The following is a 27955-nucleotide window of genomic DNA, read 5'->3' on the forward strand; positions in this document are numbered from 1 at the left end:
CCTCCCCCTCTCACACACCAGTTCTCCTCTTCCCCCTTATTTTCCCTCTACTCCCTTCAATTCATTTTAACCCATTTCTAATGATACATATACAATAATATATACTTCACAAACAGACTTTTTAATTAAGGGATAAGGAAAACAGACGCTTGCTAGCGAGTACGATTCACGAGTTATAACGAATGAGGTCATTGAAAGTAAAGGTTAGTTAATGTTTTGCAATCTACAATTGAAAATAAGTACGTGATAAACGATTCATTCTAAATATTAAAACACGCAATGAGCGTATGAAACTGAATTTGAATTGATATAAAATGTAATTGTATGTAAATACACAGATTACAGCAGTAGTATTGGATATATATTTTTTTTTTATTTTGCTCCTTTTTGTAGTAAAAGTAGATTAAATCGAATGTTATAGCCAAAAAAATTCAAAATAAAAACAAGCTTGTGAATACCGACATGTGTTGCCCACTTTGTTTTCAAAGGATCGTCTACACGTTTGCCACTTGCCACAAATACTAGACTTGTTCAAATGGTTGGTAAACAAGGGAAGCGACAAATGGTTGTAGATTGTCGATAATCAAAATTTCTATAAATAGTACTACATAACCTTGAAATTCACCCTTCCTCCTAAAATTGTTAGAAACTTGTTAATTTAATTACCTAGACATATACTGTTTTTATAAAAATATATTTGTGATATGTTAAGTCAAAAATAAGCTGCTAAAGTTTATATATAAAGTTTAAAACAGTGTCTTTACATCAAATCAATACAATTTAAAAATATACAACGATAAACAAGACTTAATTATTATCTCCAAAGGGTGGAGAAATTCTTTAATTAATTAAAACACGGAGGGCACAAATATTCATCTGTTGGGACACAAAGGTGTGGCTGCAGTACAAGCTCCCTTCGAATTGTGCCCAAAAACCGACACTCAACGGGTCGGGCACAAATTCAGGCCAACTTTTACCAGCCGATCCAAATATACCATCTACATGCTTGCGAGTACCAGCATTTGTCATTGTTTTGCAAATGTGTAGAGGTACATTTGATATTTACATGCTTGGATATTTCAGATAAGCAGGCATGGCCGATTAACTTGAATCGTTCTTAACCTTCGTTTTAAAAATGATTTCTACTTCTTAAAAAGGAAAAACTGAAAAGAGACAAATTGAAAGGAAATATAAATATCTATGGCGTGTCATAAAAGATAAAAATAGATAGATAACCATACAACCTAAAATAGAGATAACCTTAAATATAACATAAAATAAGATAACATTAAAAATAATTTTGGTTCTTGTATTTTTATCAAACTCTTCTTAATTTAATTGCCTAGTTGTATAATGTATGTGCTGCATTAAATAAAAAAAATAACGAAAAAGTTAATTGAAATATTTTGAAGAATTTATTGAATTTTGTAGCTGGAGTTGGGAAAATTATTTCAAAAGGGAGATAACAAATGCCTATCTGCTGCCAGTTTTTAATCTGTAATAATGAATAATCACAAACGTATGAACGCAGTTCCCTTTGACTTGGGCCTAAAAACCGACACTGAACGATGACTAATTCATACAAGCTTTGTTTGGCAAACGTGTAGAGGGACCTTTAAATTGTCCACAAACTTCGACAAGCGGATTTTGTTCCTATTATCTGTGTTTTTTAATTGTTGAATGGATCCATTTTTAGTATATTTTTTTAGATAAAAAAAAAATATATGTATAAATGCTATCAAATTTTATCTCATTTTAAGTGATAAAACGAAATCAATTTTATTAGCTCATGGTCGGTCACGTGGGAAATGGTTAATATTTGAAAACAGTCTTTAGTAAAGGAGGGAATAACTGATTGGAAATTTGTTTGAAGAAAAAAAAGTCCAAATTTCTATGTAATATATATATTTTTAAATTCCCGAATCTGTTGGAAAGTTAAATACACGTCATAGAGCTCCCGTTCCTAGCCGGTTTGAAAAGGCCTCCACGCATCAGCTGACCGTGTCAGTCTTCAACCCACTTACGTTTTACTACCAAGTTCGAAATGATTATTGTCAAAAACTCACATGATCGCTTAGTAGTAATACAGATAACCAAAGTGTCATCAAAAAGACACCAAGAATAGTTTCGCTCTTTACTTAATCCTCATTAAATAGAATACTTTTAAATATTGATCATTCCACTAACGGTTCCGGCATATTTCTGAATGCTTACAGTTAATTCGTTTGTTTAATATATTTGTGCAATCTTCAAGGAATTTAGGTAAGTGAATAGTTTCAAATTGTTTTCTCTTTACCGGCTTTCTCAAATACTGACGCATTGCCAATCACAATTTAAATGTCTCTTTCTGAATGTTGCATAAGATTACATTTTCTTCCCTATATGCAAGTATCCTTTATTTAAACCAAATTACCTGCATAAACTTTATTATTAAATTGCTTCAATAGAATTTCAGTATTAATTACACTTTTTAAATTGACTAATAAAACAGATTTCTCTCCACCAACAGGGTCATATACAGCATAACTTATTATCATAACAGTATATATTCTGCCAATTTTAAATTATAAAGTTAAAGGAGTTTCTTTTAGCTTATTAATCAAAGTTGCATTGAAAATTGCCCTTTTATAATTGTAGGGTTATGTTGTCGCAGTATTTACTTTCATATGTTATAAAAATAATTGTTAATGAAGTATAATTATAGTGTATTTTCATAATATGTATGATATTTATTGGCAGTTAAGATTCTTATTTTTCAACATTCATAATCAAAACAGTTTATAACTGCTTTATTTTAATAGTGCTGCATCTAACCAACAAAAAAAAATGATTTTATTTTCTTTGAATTGGACATATTCCGAATAAAGTAATATAAATTGGGTTTATTTTCTTTATCGGAGTCCCCCGTTATACTGTCCCAAAGCAAGTAGTTTTCCTAAGTAACCCCAGGTTACGATACCATGGAATACAACAAACAAGAAATAAAAAAGTTTTTTGTCAGATGCAGCACTATCAAAGAAAAGTAGTAACTTATTTCATATTATGATACATCATACGTATTGTTCATAATTGATAAATTGGTTTTATTTTATGTTTACAGCATGATATAGAAATGTCCCGCAAACGGTGTAGAGAAGAAACTGTGGTCGAAAATAAGAATACATTAGATCTGATGGCTCTACCTCAGGTTAGTTTTAGTTTCATATTTTATTTATTAGAAATTTAATATTACTAGGTTACATGAGTGTCACAGTCATATATATTTGGCAGTTTCTTATGTCTGACCTTACTGTATGACCATGAGTTTTAAATAAATTTACTACTGACTCAATTTTGTGATATCTATCATAAAACTGTTAGTTCCATTCTCTCACTAACAGTAAATTGTGTGAATTGAAAAGTTTTTCATATAATCCATAAATTTTTATATTTTTTAAATCATCAGTACTGATAACGGAAGAAAACATTAGTCTAGACTCAAAAATTGGCTCTCAAATACAGTCCATTAGTATTTTTTATTTTTAAAAAAGGAAGGCAGTGTTTTCAATTCACGTTTTGTTTGTGGTTTTCATTATAAATTCCACTATGCTATTTCAGCGTTCTTATAGATTTAAAGTTTCTAAATTAAATAAGTTTTATTTTACTATTGTTTTTTACTTTTTTGTAATTCTTGATTCATTATTACAAAGGTTTTTAGTTTTTAATAAGTATTACAGCACATATTGGTACATTTTTTTTTATTGTTACTTTATTTACACTATTAAATGCTTATTAATCACCGATTTAACATATACTTTATTTGATGCTTTATTTAATTTTTTTTATTACTTTAGTAGTCAACTTTATTTAGCACCAGTAAGAAATTGGCATCCTAAGTTTTATAACCTGATATTCACCATCTTGTTGGTCATTGTTTGAAGGTTCAATTTTTTTATTTACTTTTTAAACAATATTTAGGACCAAACAATTCAAATTTGTGGTTAATCTTTAACTCTATAACTTTTGCTTAGGTCCTTGGCAACACAAATAAGTATGATTGTCTTTAATGTTCTTCCAAGGTTAGAGGAAATTACTTGAGTAAAGAAAATTCTTCGCAACGACTTATGGGTTGAGAATGACTTGATATAAAAAAAAAAATTCAAGGCTCTGATTAAATTATAATTTTTTTAAATTCTTTTCCCTTTTTGGATGTACTGTGATACTTAATAGTTTTCTGTTTTAAAAGTTATTTACACTGAGAAATGTAACAATATGATAACTACTGTTATATTTAACATTATGATTTTTTTTTTCTTTAGAACCACAAAAACATTATTGCACATTACTTCTTATATAAAGTAATAAAATGTTACTTGAAAGTACATTGGGAATTATTTTATTATATAAAATAAAGAGAAGATAGTTAGAGGTGTGGTCAACAAAGAACATAAATTAGTAAAAACTTATTTATCAGGGCCAACGTTTCGGCCAGAATTTCAAGTTTTCATCAGGGCTAAGAACAAAAAACATGATAACAACCATAATGAATAATGAATCACAGAAATTAAGAAAATAATTAACATTAGTTATTTCCTTAATTTATAATATATCCTTAATTCCTTTTATTATTATGGCTTTATCTTGTTTTATGTTCTTAGTCCTGATGAAAACTTGAAATTCTGGCATTGGTACTAATAAATAAGTTATTATTTATTTATGTTCTTCACTGACCATACCCCCAACCATCTTCTCACTTGTATGTATATATCCGCAGTCAACAATTAATTCACTCATTATTATATAAATTTCAATTTTTTTGAATTATTTATACTATGACAATAAAATCTTTCCTTCCTAATCTGACTGAAATAGTTGGGTAACCTGTATGGTAACCTCTCCTTGTAGAAATATGATTGATGTAACATTCATAACCATTCTTGAAAAAATTTACTTATATACATCCGGTGAGCTTATAAGCACTAGCTGTTCAGTTTAGAAGTCGGCAAATCAGCCAGTACAAAAGTCACTTTTTGTTGACACTAAAATACTTCCCACTAGTTCACTGACAACTCTAATGCCACACAGCTAGTTTAGTCGCTATCTACCCCATATGTTAGCGAGGAGCTAGTAAAGTATCCCAGCCTTAGTCTACAATTTGCTAGTTAGCTAACGATCATGGTTACACTGGATGAGTTGCTGGTTGCAAGAGAATAGTAAACTTGCTTAATGTAATCAAGCCTTATTGAATCAATGTATGACATTGATCATTATTGTGATATAGTTAAAATGAACCAAAACAAATTTATCTACTGTTTGGTGCGATACGGCAAAAATTAAATACTGATAAAACTCAGATGAGTTGAAAAATTCAATATTCAAAGTCATCTTCATTTCCTGATGTTTCCATACATAAAACACAATACAAGACTCCATAACTTGAATTGAAAATTATGATTGGCGAACCCGTAAACTAATTGCACTTACATTTATTTATATAGGCAGGTTACAGCACGTATCCCTTCTCTCAACAATACATAATTGTTCTGTCATTTTTCATTTTATGAGTTAGTGATTTTCTTTTAAATTTTCAAAAACGACATGAAATTCTATCTCTATGCCTTGAGAGCAAAGAAATCAGTGGCAAACTATGCGAATAATGGAAAGATAATTTATCCTATCATATTCCCCGAAAAAGTCAACAAGAGGCTCTATTTTACCATTGTCTACTTCAAAATTATAAATTTTATAAGCCAATCTATTTGTAATTTTAAATCCTTATACCAAGCGCATAATAAAATCAAAATGAACTATCAATATACTCAATAACTCAAAAATTTGATGTCTCAAAATCCCAATAACTTGAAGTAAAATCGACCTCCTTTAAACTTTCACTTAATGAGTTTTGACTGTAATTAGTTCCAAGCATGAAAAAATATTATATTTAGACATTTTTTTTTTAATTCACTGTTGTACAATTTTATTGATTGTTCAACATTGCTCATAATTTTGGATCGACAAATCGAATCAACTTGTTTTATTAAAATATTATTGAGCCATTTATATATATAAATAGTATGTTCTTTGCAAATAATGGTTATTTAATTCAATGTTTTACTTAATTTGTTGATTTTTACTTACATATCAACATCTTGTTTATTTTTATAAGCCACTTATACCTTGAAGTTTGCCGGTAGTAATTATTGAAATGTTTTTCTCTGTAATATGGCTATGGTTTGGAGCTACAACAGTCAATGGCCAAATTCTAAATTAAGGAAAATGGATATCAATAAATGAACTAAAGGTTTTTAGAAACAAGGATGGTGGATATATATATATATATATATATATATATACACATACACGTGGTTATGAAAGAGAAATATTGACAGGAAGCAATGCTGCCCAAATACAATGGTTTTATGGTACAACACATAGCATACTAATCTATTTGAGAATACAATAGTAATATAAACAAAATAAATTATATACTAAATAATATAAAAATGCAATAGACACAGGATTTTCTGAAAATATTGTTAGTAGTTGGATGTAAAAGTTTAATCTTTAACAGACAACATAATATAAAAACATTTAAATTTCTAAAAATGGATAGATAGATTTGTATGCTTCAAATTTGAATTGGTTCATAATGGACTTTGGTATAATAAATTTTTTTTTTTAAAAAGTTAATCTATCACTGGTCCTAATTATGTAACTTAACAATTATAATTCTGAATGGTTAGTAGAAATCCTTTTAGTCCTGACAAAATGACCAAATGTAAACTTGGAAAATCTTACAAGTCAGTCATCATTTCCCCCAGAAAGTTCTATTGCTACAACAGATGTGTAAACCATCCTTGACCTCATCAATTTTCCAGTTCCATCTGTTTCGATCCTGTGCATGTGCCACACTTATTCTCAGTTTTCTGAGATCTCCCAAGATGTTATCTCTCCACCTACTCTTTGGCCTTCCTCTAGACCCTACTCCATTAAGACAGTTTAAGTATATTTTTCTTGCTATTCTGTGCAAATAACCCAGCTACTTCAACCAGTCCTGACTTAATAGGATATGCTCATGTCACCATAGAGTTCATATAATTTTTTTCTTTTTTACTATATATCGTTTTTCTGGACTGGTTCTATGATGCATCTGAGGATGCGCCTTTCAAATTGTGAATTGATCTTTTTTTATGATCTAAGCCTCACGACGTACGTCACTGTAGGCTGAACAGTATTTTTTTTTATAGGTAAATTTTTGTTATATGGTTATCAATTTTGTTTTTCTGCAATCGGGCAATGGAGAAGTAGATGTGATTTCTAATCAAAAATCTCCTTCCGATTTCTTTTGTTGCTCCTATAAAGTAGATCTGCTGTTGGTTGACTTGTTTTCCTCTTCTCAGTATCAAGAGTTTTGCATTATCTCCATTTATTTTTAAACCTAGCCTGCATGCTTCCGGCTTCAAGCCTTTCAACAGAAACTACTCAACAAAATATTAATCTAAATAACTGAAGTTTATTAGTGAAGTAATACTAAATTAGTAATACTAAAGGAAATTTATTAAGATTATAATTCAAGAACCGGGCAGTACTTGCCCAAAATATTCTTCATAAACGTTAGTGGACCGATTTATTTATTCTGCCAGAAATCACATTATTTTCTGTTCATCTGCTTTTGTTTAAAAAAATATTATTTTATTGCCTAAGCTAAGTCTATTATATGATTAAAAAAGAAAACAATTATTATTCTTATGTTTTAATACTGTTTTTATTGGTCTTAAAAAAAAAAAAAAGTGATATGATCTTTTTATATTTATTTTTATAAATGAATTTGGGGCATTATTAAATTTATTGTTTATTGGAACAGTCACTTGAAAAGTTATTGAAACCGTTAACAGATTTATTCTAATTAAGCTGGTCTGAAAGAAAGAGATAAATTTGAGATAAAAAATTCAATTTTTTTGTATTATTTAAAAACCAAAATTTATTCAATAATGCCATTTCATATGGATAACATAGTTATAATTAAATATTTTAATGATAAGACTAATTTGTTAAAATTTTTACCTATATTAATAAATACGTATGAATTCAGTGGTAAAGTTTGAATTGGTGGTAGTTAATATTTCTCTCAAACTATCATATTGAATAATGGTATATATCTATGTACATTGATACATTTGGTGTATATTGGTAATTTTCTTTAGCATGAGTTTGAGGAGGGGGTGAGGATAAATAGATGGTATTCATCAATAGATATATACATAACACAAATTTTAATTTAAATAACTGTAATATGTGACATACATCTAGAAGATAGAAATTATTTAGTTTACTTACTGTAATCATTAATAATATTATTGAAATTAATTTATATATTGATACAAGATGCAGTTTTTTTTAACAATAAATATTATGTTATTGAAATCAATGTGAGGGATTCAAATTGAAATATTTCTGAGTTCATTTTATCTCATTATACAGAAAGGATATATTTATAAATTTTATTTTGAATGAGAATCAATTGCAACAGAGTCAGGCAATACAACTTTTAAACATTCCGTTATAATTATCGATACAGGATCGTATGTTCCTATAAATCAAACTTTATGTTGTAATTATATCTCAAGTTGTGCATTCAATGGAGAAAGAGGATGTTTTCCTATTTATCAATAGGATTATGTTGAACCATTTTATTTTTATTATTTCCTCCCGATATTTGTACTTTATTAGGGGTATCCATGATGTATTAAATGTAAAATGTTTTACCATGTTAAATCTTATAACTATAGGATAGTGAGCAGCCAATAGTCATATTAAATGCATAAGAGCTCCTAGGGGATTTTCTGAGCAACTTGTTTTATAACCTTTCCTTCCAAAACTTCATGTTATTGTGTAATTCTAAGTTTAGATTAAAGTAATGTATTACAACATGCCTAAACTGGGAGGAAAGTGGAATTTGTGTGAATAATTTCTAATTGGCTACTATCATTGCATTATTAATATTATTATTGTCATTGATTGCTGTATTAGTTAAAACATCCAAAACAATACTAATACAATCATAACATACAACGAGCAAGTAACCTAACACAATAACCAACAAAACGGTGACGTGCTCAGCCGGTCTGTTGCGTGACGTCATTCTCCATTTAACAGACCTAGTATCAGACTCTCAGCCATGTTACATGTTATATCGTTTTAACATGGTAAAACAAGGAAATATTTCTTCATTTAACATGAGCTTTTCCATGAGAATAAAACCTGGCTCGCATTTAATTCTACATTGACTCTAAGTTTAATCAAAACCGTTTTGCGTTCACTCAAGAGCCGTTTTCCAGAAAATCGAAAAAAATGCTAAAAATCGATTTAATGAAGTGGGATTTTTAACGTTGATTTGAAGAACAAATTGTGTTAATAAAGCCTGGTGTATATAATTAAACATAATTTATGCCTCTTTATTCTTAGAAAGTTCCTTACAATATTCAGATGGGACAGCAATATTTGGTTTGGTTTGATCCGATTCGAATTTTGTGTTTTTACAGTTGTGAAAGTATTGTTTTGTCTGTGGTATGGTTTCTCTTTGTTTGTCAGAATAGTTATACCGTCAAGAGAAGGTTTTCCAACTTCTCAAGTTGTCTATTTTTACTTCTCAGTTGTTTCAATTCCTTTGTAAACCACGTCTTGGGTTTCAGTGATATAGGTTTATTATTTTTTATTTAAAAAAAGAAATCCCACGCGTAACAAAAAGCCTTGAGGATTATATTTTCTTGTAAGAGCTTACTTGAGCGACACTTTACTTTTCTAAAGTAATTAAGTTTTGATGTAGTTATTTCTGCTAATAAGGCGTGTTATTTTTTTCTCTTTTGGTTTTAAATTACTAATAATTGTTAATTATATTCACTTCTTGATTTTGCCGAAATGCTGTTACGATTGTCATGGTTAAATAAAACACTGGCGATATCTGCTTAGATTAGGGGAGATTGTTTTGATAAGGTTACGGTTTGGTTTTTGAACACGTTAAGGGGGCTCTACATGTTGGCCAAGCCATGGCGAACTCAGACATACACGAGCATGTGGATGGGTGGCTTAGCTTGGTTGGAATAGGCTCGTTGCCGATCTGTCGAGAGTCGGTTTTTTGGGCACAGATCAAAGGGGTTCGTGAGAGCGCTCGTGTAGCATCTCCACCATTGTTCTTTGTCTAGTTGTAACTGAGAGCTGTTAGGAGGTTAAAGGTGTTTGTTGGTACTTTTTATAATAAGTTTTATATTTAATCTTATTTATTTATATTTAATTTCCTTTCATTTTCTTTTTTTGTAATAAAAATAATACAATCCGAGTGCAATGGCTGAAACCACTAGTACGTCCGCCATGCTTGCCTCTCTGAATAACACTGACATGTGGATGGCCTGCTCTTTGCTTGCCGAGCATTTGTACGAGCCTCCGATCAGTGGCGAGCGGCCAACATGTGGATCCACCTTTACGATTGTTCAATATGAAGTGGTTATAATTTATCAGGCCATGTGTCTTTATTGTTTTTATTGAAACACCACCACACAAGAAATGTTTTGTTTTTCCAAATTGTGATGTTCTCCTTCAATGGGCGGTCATCAGTACTAGAAGTGGGAATATAGTGCAGTGCGTGGGAACTGGGAAATGGGAACTCTTCAGCACGTCCTGGATACCAAGAGTTGGGATGGGTCGTCTTCATACTTGATAGGAAGGTGAGACGGTGACCGAAAAGGAGATAACTGATAACACTGTGTTCTGGCAGGAGTACACCCAAGGACTACGCGGGGTTTGAACTAAACCTTTTTTTATTTTATATTCTTCTTTTGTATAGTGGTGTAAATTTATTTAGGTTAAGTTAGGGTAAAGTCAATCTATAATTTAAAATTTTTTTTTTTGATAAGATATTTTTTTATATTATCATTCCTATGTTTGCTGTTTGTCTACATGTAAAGGTATTCGCCAGTGGTCATAGTTCGATAATTGTTTATAAAGAGGTATATAGTAGTTATATTGGAGTCATCGTTTTGAGGTTTTCGTTATTTCCAAGGGAAAAAATAAAGTGGCGCCTAAGGAGCGATTTATTCTTTTTTTTTTCCCCCCTTTTTTGATTATCTCTTTTATTTTAACTCACCCTCTTCTTTGCTGAGCGTGAGAAAATATAAAGGATAAATATATTACTAAAGATAAATCAAAATTTGCGGTTATATCCATTTGCTAATGGATATTAGGGATTATCTATGGCTCTAAGATATTGTAATTTAAAAAAAAAAAAAAAAAAAGACAGGGAAAAGAAAAGCTTTTCTCTTTTTTTTTTTTGGATTAACCAACAAAGCCCAATTTTGAATTATAATAAACTTCTTTTTCCTACGCCACAGGAAATAGACCATTTTCTCTCTCATAGCCCTAAATAAGTTGGCTTTTACCATTAGTGGGTTTGAGTCTTGTATATTTTACATACGAGAGAATATACCAGAGTCTTGTATATTTTACATACGATAATATTTACATACAGTCTTGTATATTTTATACACCCTAAAATATGAGAAAGGGGTGGGGTAGTGCTGCTCGCCTCGAGTCCGTATAATTGATACACGTACTCCCTAGATGAATTTAATTATTATTTTATTTATCATTTATTATATACATTACAATAAAAAAAAATCTGACACATAAATAAATAAATAACTACGAAATTTTATATTGATATGAAATGATTATTCATTGCAAAAAGCTTCTTTCTGACCTCATCTGACTGGTGGCAGCAATGAAGAAAAAAAAATCATTTCTATTAAAAAATCTAAATTAAACCCTCAATATAAACTGATCCGATACAAACCAGATGTCCTTGTTCAGTTAAAATTCCCCTCAAGTTAATATAGAAATTTCGAAAGAACACTAACTTATACTTTCACCTTAAGAAAACCCAGGAGGAATCATTTCAGAAAATTAATAGTTTTTCGTTATCACCTTTTGGACTAATGATAAAGAAAAAGAAATTAAAAATAAAATTATTAGATAGTACAAAGGAGAGTGAAATCCAAACTATATGTTCTAAAAATCATGTTTGTATGTTTGTTTTATTTAAGCACATTAAAAATAAATCATTTTTCCAATCTTGTCTTTTTTTAAATTTTTGTAAACGCTAATATATTCAATTTTTTTTAAACAATAATTTTTCCTAATCAATCAATTTTTTATGTTGATTTTTTGTTTAATATCTACAATATCTAGATATAACTTAATATCGATTTTGTTTGATACATGCATAATTTGTTTATAGATTTTTTTTTCGAGATTATTATGTTATGAAATTCCTTTCCGATATATTAAAAAACAAAAAATCGTATTTATCAAAACTGGGCTAATGGTTAAGAGCTATTAAATATTTAGAAATAAAAATTGCCAAAAAAAAATAATAATAATAATAATTTCAATAATCAGTTCTTAATCCTTTATGAAGATTTTTATACACCAAAATTAAAATTTGTTAATTTGGTAAAAGAAAGTCTTAAGCTAAAAAACATTAAATATTTTTCAAAAATATTAATATCTAGGTGTTACTGTAGATAATGCTTTTTCTTGGGAACCATACCTAGTAAATATTTTAAAGAGATTAAGAGTATGCTTATATAAAATTTATTACTTCCAATTTGTACCTAACAGAGAAGCACTATTGGAATCGATATTAAGATATTGGATCGAATGTTATGGCCCCAGTGCTGTTATTCATTTATCAAAACTTGCCAATCTACGCACCGCAGTAAGGAAACAGAAAATCTTAAAATCGTTGGTACTTTACCACCTAAACTATTTTATTTTTACCGAATTATCTTAAAATTTATGAATAGTAATTTATTTAGAAAAGAAACAATAAGTCTAATGAGTGTTAGAAAAAAATTAAATTTCACGTACCTCCCTATAACAATATATTTGGTAAACGTACTACAAACTATACAGGTACTATATCTGTTCAATCGCTTACCCGAAGAAAACTAAAAAAGAATTATTTGACTGGGTACTTACTTACTTCTATGATTTCCATTAACTGATTTTGATTCACCAAATGACCATATCTCTCTGAATTTTTTCTTAACTAACATAATTATTCATTATATTATTATTATAATTAATATATATGTGTGTGTGCTTAGTTATAGATATTATTTATTTAGGTATTACTAGATACTTATTTTTATCGTATTCTTGTATCATTTTTTTTTTATTCTTGCTATGATATCAATTCACTAATTGTAATTTTGCAGCTTTATTATTCACTTCAAAGTCCTTTCAGTTATTTTTATTACTATTATTTATTTATTTATTTTAATAATTATCATTTTAGTATTTGTCAATTAAATTATTAGTTTTATCACCAGAGGTCAATTGATATTGTACTGATCTAGCTTATAAATTGTAGTAGCCTCCACAACACCCTAATAGTCTAAACTGTAATATTTACATTTCACTTATGCCCATCATTTTTATGTGTTATTTCGGCACTGCCCGATAGATGTTGTCATCTGTTCGTACCGTATTTGATATAATTTTCTAAATTAATAAAAACTTTTTTTTTTTAATAATTTATTTATTGTTATTTACAACTGTATACATATATACAGATCAAGTAAATTTCCTGTAAGTTATATTATGACATGATACAAACATGTGGAGAATCTACCCATTGATAGAACTCCAAAAGCATTTCTAAAGGAGAAGATCTCGAGGCCATCTTCTTTTCAGACGCCTAGGAGGATTATTAGGTAGTGAAGGAGAAGCGAGGTTAGAAACGAGTTGGTTTGGGTGGTTGGGAAGTTTATTATGGAAGGATTGGTATCTAGTTCTGGTCAAATCGGCAACATAGGGGACATTGAGGTCCTGATGGGTGATTTGGTTTGTGACAAAGTAAGGAGCATTAAGGATTTTACGAAGGATTTTGGACTTTAAGGATTGGATTCGAGAGGAATAGGGTTTAGTGGAGCCCCATAGCTCAATTCCGTATGTCCAGATAGGCCTTATAATAGTCATGTAGATCATTCTTTTGTAATGGATTGGAAGTTTAGACCGTTTGTCTAGTAAATGTTGTAATAGTCGGAATCGACGAGCAGTTTCCTGTCTTTTCAGTCTTGTATGAGATCTGTGTCAGTCGTTTGTCCAAATTTAGTTTTAAGTAACGGATCTGTTCAACAGGAATGAGTGGGGTATTATTAAAAGATACTGTGGGGCAAGACGAAGGGTAAATGTGATTTGGTGGGATTTTAATTCAAAATAAAAATAAATTAATAAATAATTTTTTTTCTTATCCCTAAAAAGTTTGAAGAATCGTTAGTTAGTATACTTTTAGTGGGAACTCTTCATAGAGACTGGAATCTCATATCACAATATGCCTTGGATTAAAAAGATAATTCAAAGACAAATTGATTGCTCCGTTGGTAGATGATGGAGGGGCTCTATTGACGTAGTTCTGTTGACGTAGGCAATGGTGGCGTGACAGAGAGAGAGTGAAATTTCAACTTATTTTTCATTCCGTTGAATTATTCATTACGTTGAATGTTTCATCGCTTTATTCCAATTATAATCTCATATTTTAAAAGATCAGCTAGTCTATCACCGTCAGATCTCATAATTCCTTTCCCTTTTGTAAGATGAATTCGCGAAGGGGTATCTCTTCTGTTCTGGCGATATTTAATTAATAGTAATAATATTCTTTATTTATTCTGGGATTGATCCCTTTAGAATAATATTACAGGCATCAAAATCAGGCTTTTGTATTAAGATTATAGCCTTAGAGTGAAATACGAACTTTTCAAAATAAAAATGAAATTATAAACCATTACAAAACATAATTAAAATGATGTATTTGAAAAGATGTAAAATAAACATTAACAGAATATATAAAATAAAATCAAACCATATATCATATCATAAATCATAAGGTGACTTACTTCTAATAAAAAAAAAAAATTAAAAAAGAATCAAATACAAGTAAACTAAAAATAATAAACTAAAAGGTACAATTGTTGTTAATATACATGTTTACAAATTTAAACGAAAATTAGAAACATATCAAATACAGAAAATAAATAAATTAACCAACAAAAAAGGTTATAGAAAAAAAATCCTCTAGCAAATTATAAATTTTAGTACACAAAAAAAAATTATGTATATGTGCCGACGTTTCGACCTGAATTTCTGGTTTTCATCAGGGTGATAAAATGAAAGATGAAGTCTGGGCAGGAGAATCATTGATAAAAGAAGAAGTCTGAGTTTGATGAGAAGTAACAGGTCGAGTTGAATAAGTCTGAGGACAAGAGAGCTGAGTGAAGTACGAGTGTGGTCTGATAAGTTTCCGAGCGCAACCTGAAGATGGCTCCAACTCTCTTCTGTGCCGGAATTCATAGGCCGTAGGCACATCAAACTCTTTGATGGGCTGAAAGCCTGTGCCAATCCCCTATTCCGTGAGAGCGCCCCTCCACCGAGACCCGGGAGGTGGCAAAGCACGGTCCCCTTGGTCGACGTCCTCGCCGAGGGAAGGACTTCTGGCTCTGCAGCCTGAAGTCATCCACACCTCAACACCACCAGCCGAAATGGTCCCTCCCCATTCTTTGTTAGCCCCCTTGCTACCAAGCCATTAAATTTTTAAACTGCCTTCAGCGGACAATGTTTCTCCGCATCTTATATTGCCAAAAGGCAAAACAAGATGAATTGTAAATTTGTTCATATATAATTTTCTTAGATTAAGCAAAATGTATATAATTGTAATTGTTTTAAATAAATAAGAGATAGGGAAAAAAAAATCATCTGTTTACAGTTACCCACCAAAGTTTCAGCCATTTGGTTGGGTGTGTTTATGTAACAGTCGTTTGAGTGAGTTGATGTGAGTGTTTTTGTGAAAATGTATAAAATCGATTATCGAGCTGTCATTAAAGGCAATTCGCCTACGCAAATCAAATATGAGTTGGATTCTGTGTATGGGGACTCTGCACCATCATTTACCACAGTGAAATTTTGTACAGCTGAATTTAAACGTGGCCTTAAAAACTTGGGAGACGATGAACGTTTGGAACGTCCAAACGTTTGGGACGTGCAACTAACGATGAAAACATCGCCAAAGTTCACCTATGTGCTATACGACCGCCGAATTAAAGTGAGAGAGATAGCAGGTTATGAACATGTCAAAATAACGTGTTTGTTACATATTAAATCAACATTTAGATATGAGAAAGCTGTCCGCACGTTGGGTGCCGCGTTTGCTTACGTTAGACCAAAAATATGTTTGAATGAACATTCCCAATCCTCTGTTGGCGCAATAAATCTGAGTTTTGGCGCCGATTAATTACTGTAGTTAAAACTTGGATACACAATTATACGCCCGAAACAAAAATACAGTCCAAACAGTGGATTGCAAGTTTGGAACCGGCTCTAAAAAAGCAAAAACTGTTTTCTCGGCTGGGAAAGTGATGGCGACTGTTTTTTGGGGTAGTCATCGAGTTATTTTAATCGACTTTCTTCAAAAAAGGAAAAACCATCACAGGAGCATACTACGCATCATTACTTGACAAGCTGAAGGCAGAACTTATTTTCAGAAAAAGAAAATCCTGATTCACCAAGACAACGCAGCGGTTGGGATGGCGAAAATCCACCACGAATTAAGGTTTGAACTGGTTGACCATCCGTCTTACTCAACAGATCTAGCCCCCACTTCATTTTGTTCCCTCATCTAAAAATTGCGCTCGGAGGACAGAGATTTTCGTCAAATGAAGAGGCAATCACCTTCGTGAACAATTATTTTGCAAAAAAAAAAAATACCGAGTACCTTTTGGACGGGTTAGAGAGATGGGAGCATCGCTAGGACTATGTTGAAAAATAAAAAAAATATTTCAGAAAACATTTCTTGTATTTTTGTAAGGTGGGAAACTTTTCAGACCACCCTCGTATACTGACGAAGAATTCTGATCTGTTTGGCATAATAGGATCACAAATTCATTAATTAAGAGGTGTTGATAGTTTACTGTCAGTAAAGATATACATATAAGGAAAATTTATTTATTTGTTCCGACGTTTCGAACTGAATTTTATGCCTTCATCAGGGCTGAGATAACAACATTAATTCAGAAAAAATAAAGTAATAATAAACAAACTTGGAATATATACATAATAATAAATTAAGTGCATAGTAGTTGATACTAATAGTAATAATAGTACTATGCTCTTAATTTAATGTTTTGAATATTTCCAAGTTTATTATTTTCTGAAATAAATAGATAGTATCGACTAATGTCTGCTTAATTTATTATTATGAATCTTCCTAAGTATGTTTGTTACTATTTTCTTTTTATCTTAATCAAGGTTATCTGAGCCCTCATGAATGGACGAAATGCAGGTGTTAAGTCGGAACAAAAATAAGTTTGGCTTATTTGTGTACAGTTGCTTACCGCACTCCGACCATCTCCTCGTATCAATCTGCGGTCACAACTATATATATATTGTGTATTGTGTAACTATATATATATATATATATATATATATATATATATATATATTGTGATAAATTGGAGGGTACTCGAATTTTTTTTCTAAGCGGAGGTTTTTGGTCTCAATGTTGAGAATGTGTTTCTCAATTGTTTTGAAGAGGTTATGACTCAAATAGTCACCTCATATATGAGTTTCCTATCAGCCTTTTGTAACTCTCACGATACCGCTAGTACAGGAACTTCTCTGTTTGCCTTTTGATAAGAGATTCATTAACTTTTCTTTTTGTTTTTTTAGATAAAATATTTGTTTTCCTTAATGTTGGCGTTTTATTGAGATTACAAGTTTCGTTCGAGTCGGTGTGAATAAAGGAATCCTGTACTTTAACTGGGTTATTTCTATGTGTTAGTTTTTCTTTTTTTTTTTTTTTTTAATGCCATTATTTTATAAATTACTTTAAAACCTTCTTAGTGTTTCAAGATAAATTTGGTATGAAAAAAGTAATAATGTTGCTTCGAATGGAATCGTTATTCTAGCAGGTATGTAATTAAAATCGCGAATGCTGTTGTAGAACAAAGCAATTGGGTTCTTTATGACTGGCCTTGCTTGCAAATAGTTAATGCCAATTGTCCGCCATGCTCGCTCACATTTTATTGCAAAGTTTAGAAACCTGTTTACAGTAGGAGGAAACATTGGGAAAACTCAACTTAAAAATAATGTTGTTGGAGGATAGTTTATAGGTGGCGGTCAATAAAGTTATCTATATAGTAAAAGAGAACTTTTTATTGTAAATCAACGTTTCGCTCCACTTTGCAGGGCTTCGTCTGGGCCGTCAGAATGAAGTTCTGCGACCAACCTCGGTTTAAAATAAATAGTTCTTTTTTACTATTTTAATACCTTTATTGACCGCCACTCGGACTATCTTTCTACAATCTACTTACATATCAACTGACTTACATATCTTCTGTCAATAGGAAAGGTCGCAGAACTTCACTCTGATAGCCCTGACGAAGCCCTGCAAAGTGGGGCGAAACGGTGGTTTACTATAAATAGTTATCTTTTACTATTATGATAGCTTTATTGACCGCCACCCGGACTATCCTCCTACGATCTACTTCATACGGTCAACTATCTTCTTTCACTATGAAAAAATAATATTTCTAATACAATTAGAAATTTCCAATGACCATGCCTTGAATCTTTAAACTAATTGCAAACAAATAATCAGTAGACATTTGACCAATTCAAGCATTAAAAAATGATATATATCACATGCACGAAGGCAAAATATAGCACATCTCAAATCAGCATTCCAAAAAGATTAATTCTGGCGGTACATACTCCAAGACATCGAAACACATGATGCAAAGTTGTTTTTAGATTTTAATCTGTTTGTGTTTTAGCTTATTTATTAATTTATTTTAACTAAATTTTTATTTTTTTTATCTATTTATTAATTTTTTTAACTTATTAATTAATTTTTTTTTTAAGTTACTAATTAATTTCTTTTAATTTATTAATTTTTTTTTTTAACTGATCTACTGCTGTGACTATTGTCTTTGATTTATTTTTATATTCCCATCTAATGATAAATTCTTCTAATTTGTTAAACGGATCAAACCTGGGTTGCGAATCACTGGTGAGGTGAGGTATAAGAGAATGAAATAGGGAGAACATAATTATAATTGTCAAATGGAATAAGATTGTTAAATAGGGGAAAAAGTAAAAATATATTTTATTTAGTGTATAGACGATTATTGATTATGAAAGGAAAAGGTAAAAAAAAAAAAAATTGTTTTTATATCATGTAAATATATGTATTATATATGTCCGATCATGGATTGATTGGTATGCTGTGTATTGGTAGACACCAAGGGCAGCATGGATAAAAAAGCATTTCTCTCTGCAAAAAAAACTTTTTTTTTTCCTGGAAAACCTTTAAAAAATCATATAATCCGATGAGAGCAAAGGTAGCCTAACCCCCACAGTTTTGAAAATTCCAATATTCATCGTTTTAAGTTAAAGAGAAGATAAGGGCTGCGGTCAAAAGATAAAGAAAAATAGTCAATAACTATTTATTTTCTGACGTTTCGTCCCACTTTGTAGTAGAGCTTCATGAGGGCTGTTCCAGTTGAGATCTTTCGAAACTGTGGCAGAATTTCGGAAGTAAACAGTGTGGTAAAAACTGTATCTCACATACAGACAGTTATATATTTAACTTAATTATGAAGATAATTAATCACATTTTATGATATAGTGAAATTCCAAAAATATTAGAGATTACTAATATGAACTTGTCGACCGAAACACCTGTAAATAAAAAAAAACTTTTCATTTTACATTTTATTCTTAATAGTTTTTTTTTTTGGTTTTTTTTTAACTTTAATCTAATTTTCTCCTAATGGTGCTAGTTCCTAAATAAAATATTTGGACTAAATTTTCTATTGAAGCGAGCCAACCAATCTTTTCCCTGATGTCGATAAAAGGCGCTATGCTGTTAGATCAAAGGGTGTATTCAATCTTCCAGAATAAAATGGTCTATTTCTCTCTTGCTGTGGAAACACTGTATTGCTCCAGCTAGGTGTTCTATATGTATATGTTTTCTTAATATATTCTACTTAAGTTTCCTTTACCTTATAACCATATATATAACCATACCTATACCTACATATACCTTATAACCATAATATATAATATACTTCATTCAACTGGACAAACTTAAACATTCTTCAAGCCCTAAAACAAAATAAATATATATAAAATAAGGAGTAACGAAATAGACCAAACCTTTCACGATTGTTATTTTCATTATTTTTTATAGTCAAATATGTTAATATCACTAAATATATATCTCATTGATTTTACCGTACAACCTTAGTACAACTATTGATACAAAAACGATACCAACATTTAAATTGGTAAATTGAGGAACCTAATAAATCGAGGAATATTTGAAGTTTCCATTATGTTAAGGTGCACACATTTATTTGGGAGCATAACCGCATATATAAAATTGGAAAGGTTATAATAAGTCCATAAATTGGAAAGGTTATAATAAGTCTATAAATTGGAAAGGTTATAATAAAAAAAGTTAAAAGAATAAGGTAGATAGGTTCACGTATAAGTAAGGAGGAATTAAAAGCGAAATTCAAGGAAATACTTGTTATTTTTCATTCTCGAAATTGCTTAGTACACGCCTTCTATCCAAAAGCATAAAATTTAGTATTAACATCACTATCATCCTTCCCACTGCTCTTTATGGGTCTGAAACGTTGCCTCCTACTCTAAGGAATGAACAGGGCATTAATGTTTCTGAAAGTAATAAATTACGTAAAATATTCGTACAGAAAAAGGATGACCTAACCGAATACAAGGGCTGGGAAGGAAAATGGCCGTTATTTCACCCCAATTTTTTATTACTTTAATGAAAACTATGTATTATTGATGAGTCTGCCAAGTATATAAAGGGGAATAAAAAATGGCGGCTGGTTTAAAAAGTCAATAACTAACCAAGATTATCACTTTAAAGACTTTTCAAAAGTGTCTAAAGCTACTAACTTAAACAGCAGCTCTGATGAAATTCTACAAAGTGGGGCAAAATGTCGGAAAATAAATAGTTGTTGAGTATTTTTATTTCTCTTTCGACCGCAACCGTCTGACCATCTTCTCCATAATTCGAAATTATACGGTCAACTATTTATATATATAATTCATCGTTTTAGTTAATACAGAAGGATTTTCTTTTTTTATGTTTGTTTGTTTTTTAAATAGAAGAATGTGATTTTCTTGGAAAACCCTTTAAAAAATTCATATTAAACTATGAGAGCAAAAGTTGTCTAACCTTCAAAATGTGGAAAATTCCAATATGGATTTTTTTAGTTACAGGTTTTCTCTTCAGGGAATTCTGATGGTTGTTATTGCCTTTGTAAACCAAATTTTCAGACATTCCATTATATAGAAGCACTTGGCCTATCCAAATATTTCTATTTTTAGTCAAAATGAAGTGCCATATTGGTATAAGCATTTTATGATTTAGGCTTCTCTTATAGGGGTATTCATGATCTGTAGTTTAACATGTTAAAGCGTGTTAAATGGAAAAACTCATGTTAAATCGAAAAAAATTGCCTTCTTTTAACATGGCTGAGAGTCTGTTACTTGGTCTGTTAAATGGAGAATGACGTCACACAATAGACCAATTGAGATCGCCGCCATTTTTGTTGTGACAGCTCAGTTCTTTCGTGTGTTTGTGGTATTCATATCCCTGTTATTAAACCAGAATGGATAATTTTAATGATACATTTGAGAAAAAAAACCAATGTAATTTCATTCTACTATCTGAAAATTTGTAAACGCTCGCCAGATAAAAATCTCACTATATGAACCATGTAATTATTCTTAGGGGACATATGTCCCAGAATAAAGTTATTTTTTCATTTCATTTTATAACTAAACTTTCACACAAATTCCACTTTTCACTCACTCTAGGCATGTTGTAATTAATTACTTAAATCAAAACTGAAGTAAACAATTACATGAGGGTCTGGAAGGAAGGTTATAAACATAAAGGCTTATACAACAAGTTGCTGAGAAAATCCGCTAGGGGCTCTTATGCATTTAACGTTTAACATGACTTCAAATAGGGCTGCTCACAATCTTATAGTTATAACATTTAACATGGTAAAACATTTAACATTTAACACAACATCATGAATACCCCTTATGTAGCTTCCCTTCATGGCCTCTTATCTTGGCATGATTCTACTACGGGTTGTGAGGTTGGTAACATTATTTAGTTAATACCAGATCGGCCTGGTGACTCTTCATGGGTGATATAACCATTACATTTTATTTTTATTTTTTTTATCAATTAATTATGGTGGTAGGGGTATAGTCTCGTACAAAATACACTCCTAAATATATAAAATGTTATAATTTAAAAAAAATAAAAAGATACAATAACAACCAGAAAAAAAAGTTCCTTCTTAATAAAAGAGAAAAGTAATATTTATAACAGAAATAACGAAATTCGTAGACCTAACAAAACAAACAATTTCCCTCTAATAGGTAAGAAAAAGCAAGTTAATTTGAAAAAAAAAAAAGATGAAGAGAGAAAAAATAATAATAAATAAAATAAAAGTAGTGTAAATAATAGAATAATAAAAAATATAATTTATAACAGAATGTCCTGGAACAGCCTGGGTTTCAGTCTTCGGATTGAGGTTGGGTTTCCCAAGTTGTAGGTCGGTCACTGCTCCTTTAACTGGAAGTGGAACTTCATGAACCGTTTTTTTTTTTAACGTAATCCCCTATCGACTCCATTTGTAATTCCTGATGTAATTGGCTATTTCCTATGAGCCAAGGAGCATCCACTGCGATTTTATGACATTGAAGTACATTTTTGGTAGACTATAGGAAGTATCTTGGGAGACTCTCGAGCCAGAATCATTATGTCGCTCACACCGTAGCATATGCATTTTATATATGTTAAAACCATTGCCAGGCCTACAAATAGCATTCACGTGAATTGTGTACATGCCGAGATATATTATATCACTTTCGCGAACTCGAAATTTGTCATTTCATGCATCAGTAATGAATATCATACGATTATTTCATTATATTATGAGACATTAAATTCTTTCATCTGATAAATAATATGAACAGGAAACATTGCATCATTCCCAAACACATGCCGCAGTACGTTTCGACAGAATCCTTGAGAACAGTTATAGAGAATTATTTTATCTATTAGGGTTATTGGTAAATATAGATCAGACCATATAGCTCTTATATAAACAATTAGATACTTGTTAGTTCAGTCATTTCTTGATAAGTTGTCTGAATCGTTATTTCATATGATTGAATACTTAGTTCTTCATTTTTGAAATACACATTATTGAGTGGTGAAATGAACAAAAAAAAAAAAGTTTTTACATTATGAAGCTAACTCATTTTTTAAATATGTCCCTTGATAACAGAAATTAAAGAATTCACTTCACTAGAAACGCTAAAGAATTTAAAACACTTATTTTGTGTATGAAGAATTAGAAAATTATTTAATTATTGAAGAAGTTTGTTAGAATTTGACAGGGAGAATCTTAAAATCAAAGCTCAAGGTTTTGGTGAGACATTTATAATTGGTAAGCACCCTCAAGGAGCTGAAGTTAAGGCTATTACTTATTCAGCAATGCAAATTCACGAAAAGGAAGAGCGTAGTGAAGTTTTTGTTATTGTTGATATTTAATATATAATGTTTATTTTATAAAACCATTTTGTATTTATAGCCTTATCCAGTGCCTGGCACCAGCTAAAAAAATAAACAAATGAAAGTCTTTTTTCTTTTTTATTATCACTTTGCTGTTTGTGTTTAAAAATAATTATTAATTGGTAATTAAGATAATTGGAGAGGTTTGTCGGGGGGTGCGGTCAGCAAAGAACAGTATAAATAAACATAACCATATTTATTTATTTTATGCCGACGTTTCGATCTGAGTTTCAGGTCTTCATCGGGGCTATAGAACAAAAGAGATAACAACTACATTTAGAAAAACATAAAATTGAAAAAGAATGGTATACAAACAAATGTGCAATTATACAAAATATTGAATTATAAAAAATTGATAACTGATAATTGAATAGTAAAAAAATAAATTGATTGATAATCCTGGAATTAGATGGTAGTAGATTAAAAACTATCTACACCTCATTAGAAAATTATTTGATTGTGATGACTTTGAAACTTTGTGCAGCTATACTTAATAGTACAACTTCATGGCAAAATGTGATAGATTTCAGCACCATGTAGGTGTAGTTTCATGCATAGCATACTTGTTCACTCATTTCAGTCTTAGCCTTCTGAATCCTCCTAGTACAAGAGCCCAAGAGGAGAAAAAAGGCAGTTATCTCGCCCTAATTTTTGATTACTCAAATGAAAACGTATCTATAATTATTAGTCAAAATTGATTAGTCTGCCAAGTATAGGTACGGGGAATAAAAAATGGCGGCCGTACATATTTAGTTATACATACATAGTTTTCATTAAATTAATCAAAAATTGTTTTTGTTTTCGCACTGCAAAAAAAAACTTGAAAAAATTCATTTCAGTCAGAATATTTTACTGTTTAATTAATTATCATAAACAAATTTATGAATATTGAGAGTTAATATGTTTCAAAAAACTAACTATTAAAAAAATATGTTTCATTATTAACTTTTGTCGTTTCTCCTAGGTCCCTATTTCCTAGTTGCGCCCCCTGATACAAAGTTGTAACGTTTATATAAATAAATTTATAAAAAAATGTACATACAGAAGACATTATTATGCATTCATAATTTTAAGAAAATAAAACACCAGTAAATTACCTCTATTGAATATCACTCCTTGTCTTGAATAACTTTTTCATTCCCTTTTAGTCAGGGATCTAATAAAAAAAAAAAAAAATACGTTATGAGCAGCAGAAGGTTTATATATTTTTAACAGTAGACTTGACATCCTTGATGTCAAAACCGTAAAGTTTGTAGAATAACAGAAAGCGTTTGACTGTTGCCGCATTTCAAAAAGCGAAAAAAAGTTCCAAAAATTCGATATATACTCCAAACAATTTCCTTTATACTCTCATCAAAGTGGGAGTGTATCGATTCTGAGTTGACTAAGAGGATTTACAGTTATAGAATAGCCCTACCTTAAAGAGACGTCATGCTATTGTTTCAATCCTATCTAAGAAGCCAGGAATGATGCCTCATCAAGAAAAAATCCTGACGACAAGATGAAAAAGTTTCTTTATTGTTAAAAATTAACCTGTTAAGATACAAAAAAAGAATATTTTTTTTATCATTTAGAAATTCATAGTTATCATCAAAGGTAATTCATATTCGGAACTTCAGCACCCCCCTGTTTTTACTTCATTTTATTATCAACATCCAATATAAGGAGTCTATTTTACTTTAATTCCTTCTCTTTGTAAAAAAATATATAATCCTCAAGTTTGATGTTCGTAGAAACCTTTCAGTTTATGGAGAAAAAAAAAAATACAAAAGTGTTAGTACGGAACAAAAACAATGCCAGTTTGTTTGTTTTAGTTTAGTGGCGTAAAACATCATTGGTCACTAACGCCATTTATACCTTATTTAATTTTTCTTACGTTTGTTTAATTTAATTTCTTATTTTTATTTTTTTCTCTGTCCGATGCTGTATTTTTGTCAGTAAACGTTTTGATTTGATTTTAAAAACTGAAACACCAATTTCACTGTTTTATCATAATCTCTGAGGGTTTTTGAAATATCCGGGTTTGATCCTAAGCTATTGAAGTGTGATGTGAAATATGGCTAATTGTCAAATTGTTGTTGCGATAGTGGCAGTTCGGATGCCATTGTTTTGGAATAAGATAGGAGTGGGTGAGCCTCGTGTGATCTATTCTTAGCCTGGTCATTACGACCTGCTCTCTATGGCATTTGCGGCTGAAGGTACCCCAGGGCTTGACGTCCTTTATGTCAATATAATAGTAATAATAAAAGCTTAATTTCCATTCTTTGCATAACTAACAGCCTCTCCCTCGGGAGTCTGGTTTATAAAAAATTATAAAATTTCCACTTCATTGATTAAAATTTTTTACATTGATTTAAAATGAAATAATAATTTATCTATTGAAAAAATAAAAATTAAATCTGTACCACTAAAATACTTAAGGGGCAGAGGTGCGATACTTTGCAAGGAAGTAATGTTTGTAGACCAACGGTTGTGCAAGGAGTTGATTTTGTCAGAATCCACTCAGACAACCAAATTTCTTCCAAATCGAGGGTACCCACTTTAATCCAGAGCCCGGATGAAAAAAGGCTGTTTTTCACTTCAATTTTTTATCACTTTAAAGGAAAACATGTATAATTATTAGAAAAAAATTTATGAGTCTGCCAAGTAAGTATAGGTAGGAGGAATACAAAATTTGGCTGTTCCAAAACGTTAATATCATTTTTTTTTCTTTTGGAGCTCCATATCTTTGAAGTGATGAACACTAAAGAACATAAAGTAAATTTGCTAAAACATGACCCATAATTGTGCCATTTATGTTCAATAGTTCTCAAGTTATTGCCTTTTATCAATATTTCATAAAAAATGCACTGAGAAATCAGTAGTTACTGAATTTATTTTGAACAATCTATATCTCAAAAACCATTCGACGTACAGATGTCTAGTAGCACTCAAATTAAAGCTAGTTTTATGGGCTATAAAAAATCCTTCGTAAAATCCTAAATTTTGCCCTACTTTGTCCCAAATAAAATCATCCACTAAGACCTTAATGTTCCATTTGTAACCGATCTAGCCCGAACCAGATATCAATCCTTCCATTACAAACTCCCTAACCACTCAAACCCATTAGTTATATTAGAAATCCCCACTCAGACCCAAAGATTAGAAATCTTGCTTCCTCTTTTATTCCGGACAATCCTCCGAGGCGTCTGAAAAGAAGATGGCCTCGAGACCTTATATTGTAAAAATGTTTTTAGAGTGCTACCATTGAGTTGTTTCTCTACATACTTGTTCCATACCATTATGATTTCCTCAAATTTACTTGATGTATTTATGTACAGTTGTAAATATCAATAAATCAATTAAAATAAAAAAATAATGGGCTATAAATTAGTAGTAAAATAACACTACGTTCATCTTCGTAGGGGTAGTACTTATCATGAAATTCATAAATGAATTCACAAAATGTTGTTTTCTAGTTGTTCGGACAGAAATTTTGGATTTGTGAAAACAAATTTCTTAGGAAATATTAGACGTAGATATGTCTGCCAGCACTCAAATTAAAGCTAGTTTAATGTGCTATAAAGTAGTTAATTACACATATCTTCGTAGGGGTAGAAGGTTTCATGATATTCTAATATAAATATAAAAATTGCACATGAATTTTTTTCCAAATCAATTTATTTTAGCAAATATCATTTTTTATAACTTTTTTCCCCTGTTGAGCTCTTGTACTATTTCTTTCTATACCTGCTATGCGTTTCGAATGTTGCATTTGTGTCCTTGCCAGTTTTCATAATTATTTTTTGTTGGTGACATTGTCTGAGATCCATATAAAATTACCGGGTATACACGTGTTTCCAATACATTTGTCCTGAAGGTAAGGTAGTTGACTTTTATATACAATGGTACCTAAATATAATATAAGCCAATTATTATTTGAATCAGAAAAAAAAGAATGGTTTAAATTTATTAAGTTCTTTCGCTCCCGTAGTAACGGGGAGGACCGTTAAACACCTTTAATTTTTTTTTTTTTTCGCTAAAAGGCGAAGTACAAGAAAAAATATATTTTTAGTTGTTTTTTATCTTTTTAGCCCTGATGAAGCTCTACGAAATGGAGCGAAACGTTGGCAAACATTCCATGGTAGTATGGCATGATGTTGGTAAGGGAGAAAAGTCTGAATCAGTTCTGATTTGACTGATAACTGATGTGTAGAACTATCAAAAGGTTTAGTAACCGGCAATTGCAATTAC

The 27955-nt window shown here is 30.6% G+C and overlaps 1 protein-coding gene across 5 annotated transcripts in view; it reads left to right on the plus strand.

Moving 5' to 3' along the window:
* LOC106683780 (choline-phosphate cytidylyltransferase A) overlaps nt 1-27955 on the plus strand; it is a 180694-nt gene that overhangs the window by 58340 nt on the left and 94399 nt on the right. For 3 of the 5 annotated variants that reach the window (XM_014425470.2, XM_067049928.1, XM_067049927.1), the window contains exon 2: nt 3101-3187. In XM_014425470.2, coding sequence (XP_014280956.1) covers nt 3113-3187 — 75 coding nt within the window. In that variant the 5' untranslated portion in view covers nt 3101-3112. Of the gene's footprint in view, nt 1-1666; nt 2263-2986; nt 3023-3100; nt 3188-27955 lie in introns of those variants that run through there. The other 2 variants (XM_014425469.3, XM_014425465.2) reach the window with 2 other exon arrangements.

The sequence above is a fragment of the Halyomorpha halys genome, unplaced genomic scaffold (assembly GCF_000696795.3).
Source record: "Halyomorpha halys isolate HHAL.00 unplaced genomic scaffold, Hhal_1.1 Scaffold517.1, whole genome shotgun sequence".
Lineage (NCBI taxonomy): Eukaryota > Metazoa > Arthropoda > Insecta > Hemiptera > Pentatomidae > Halyomorpha > Halyomorpha halys.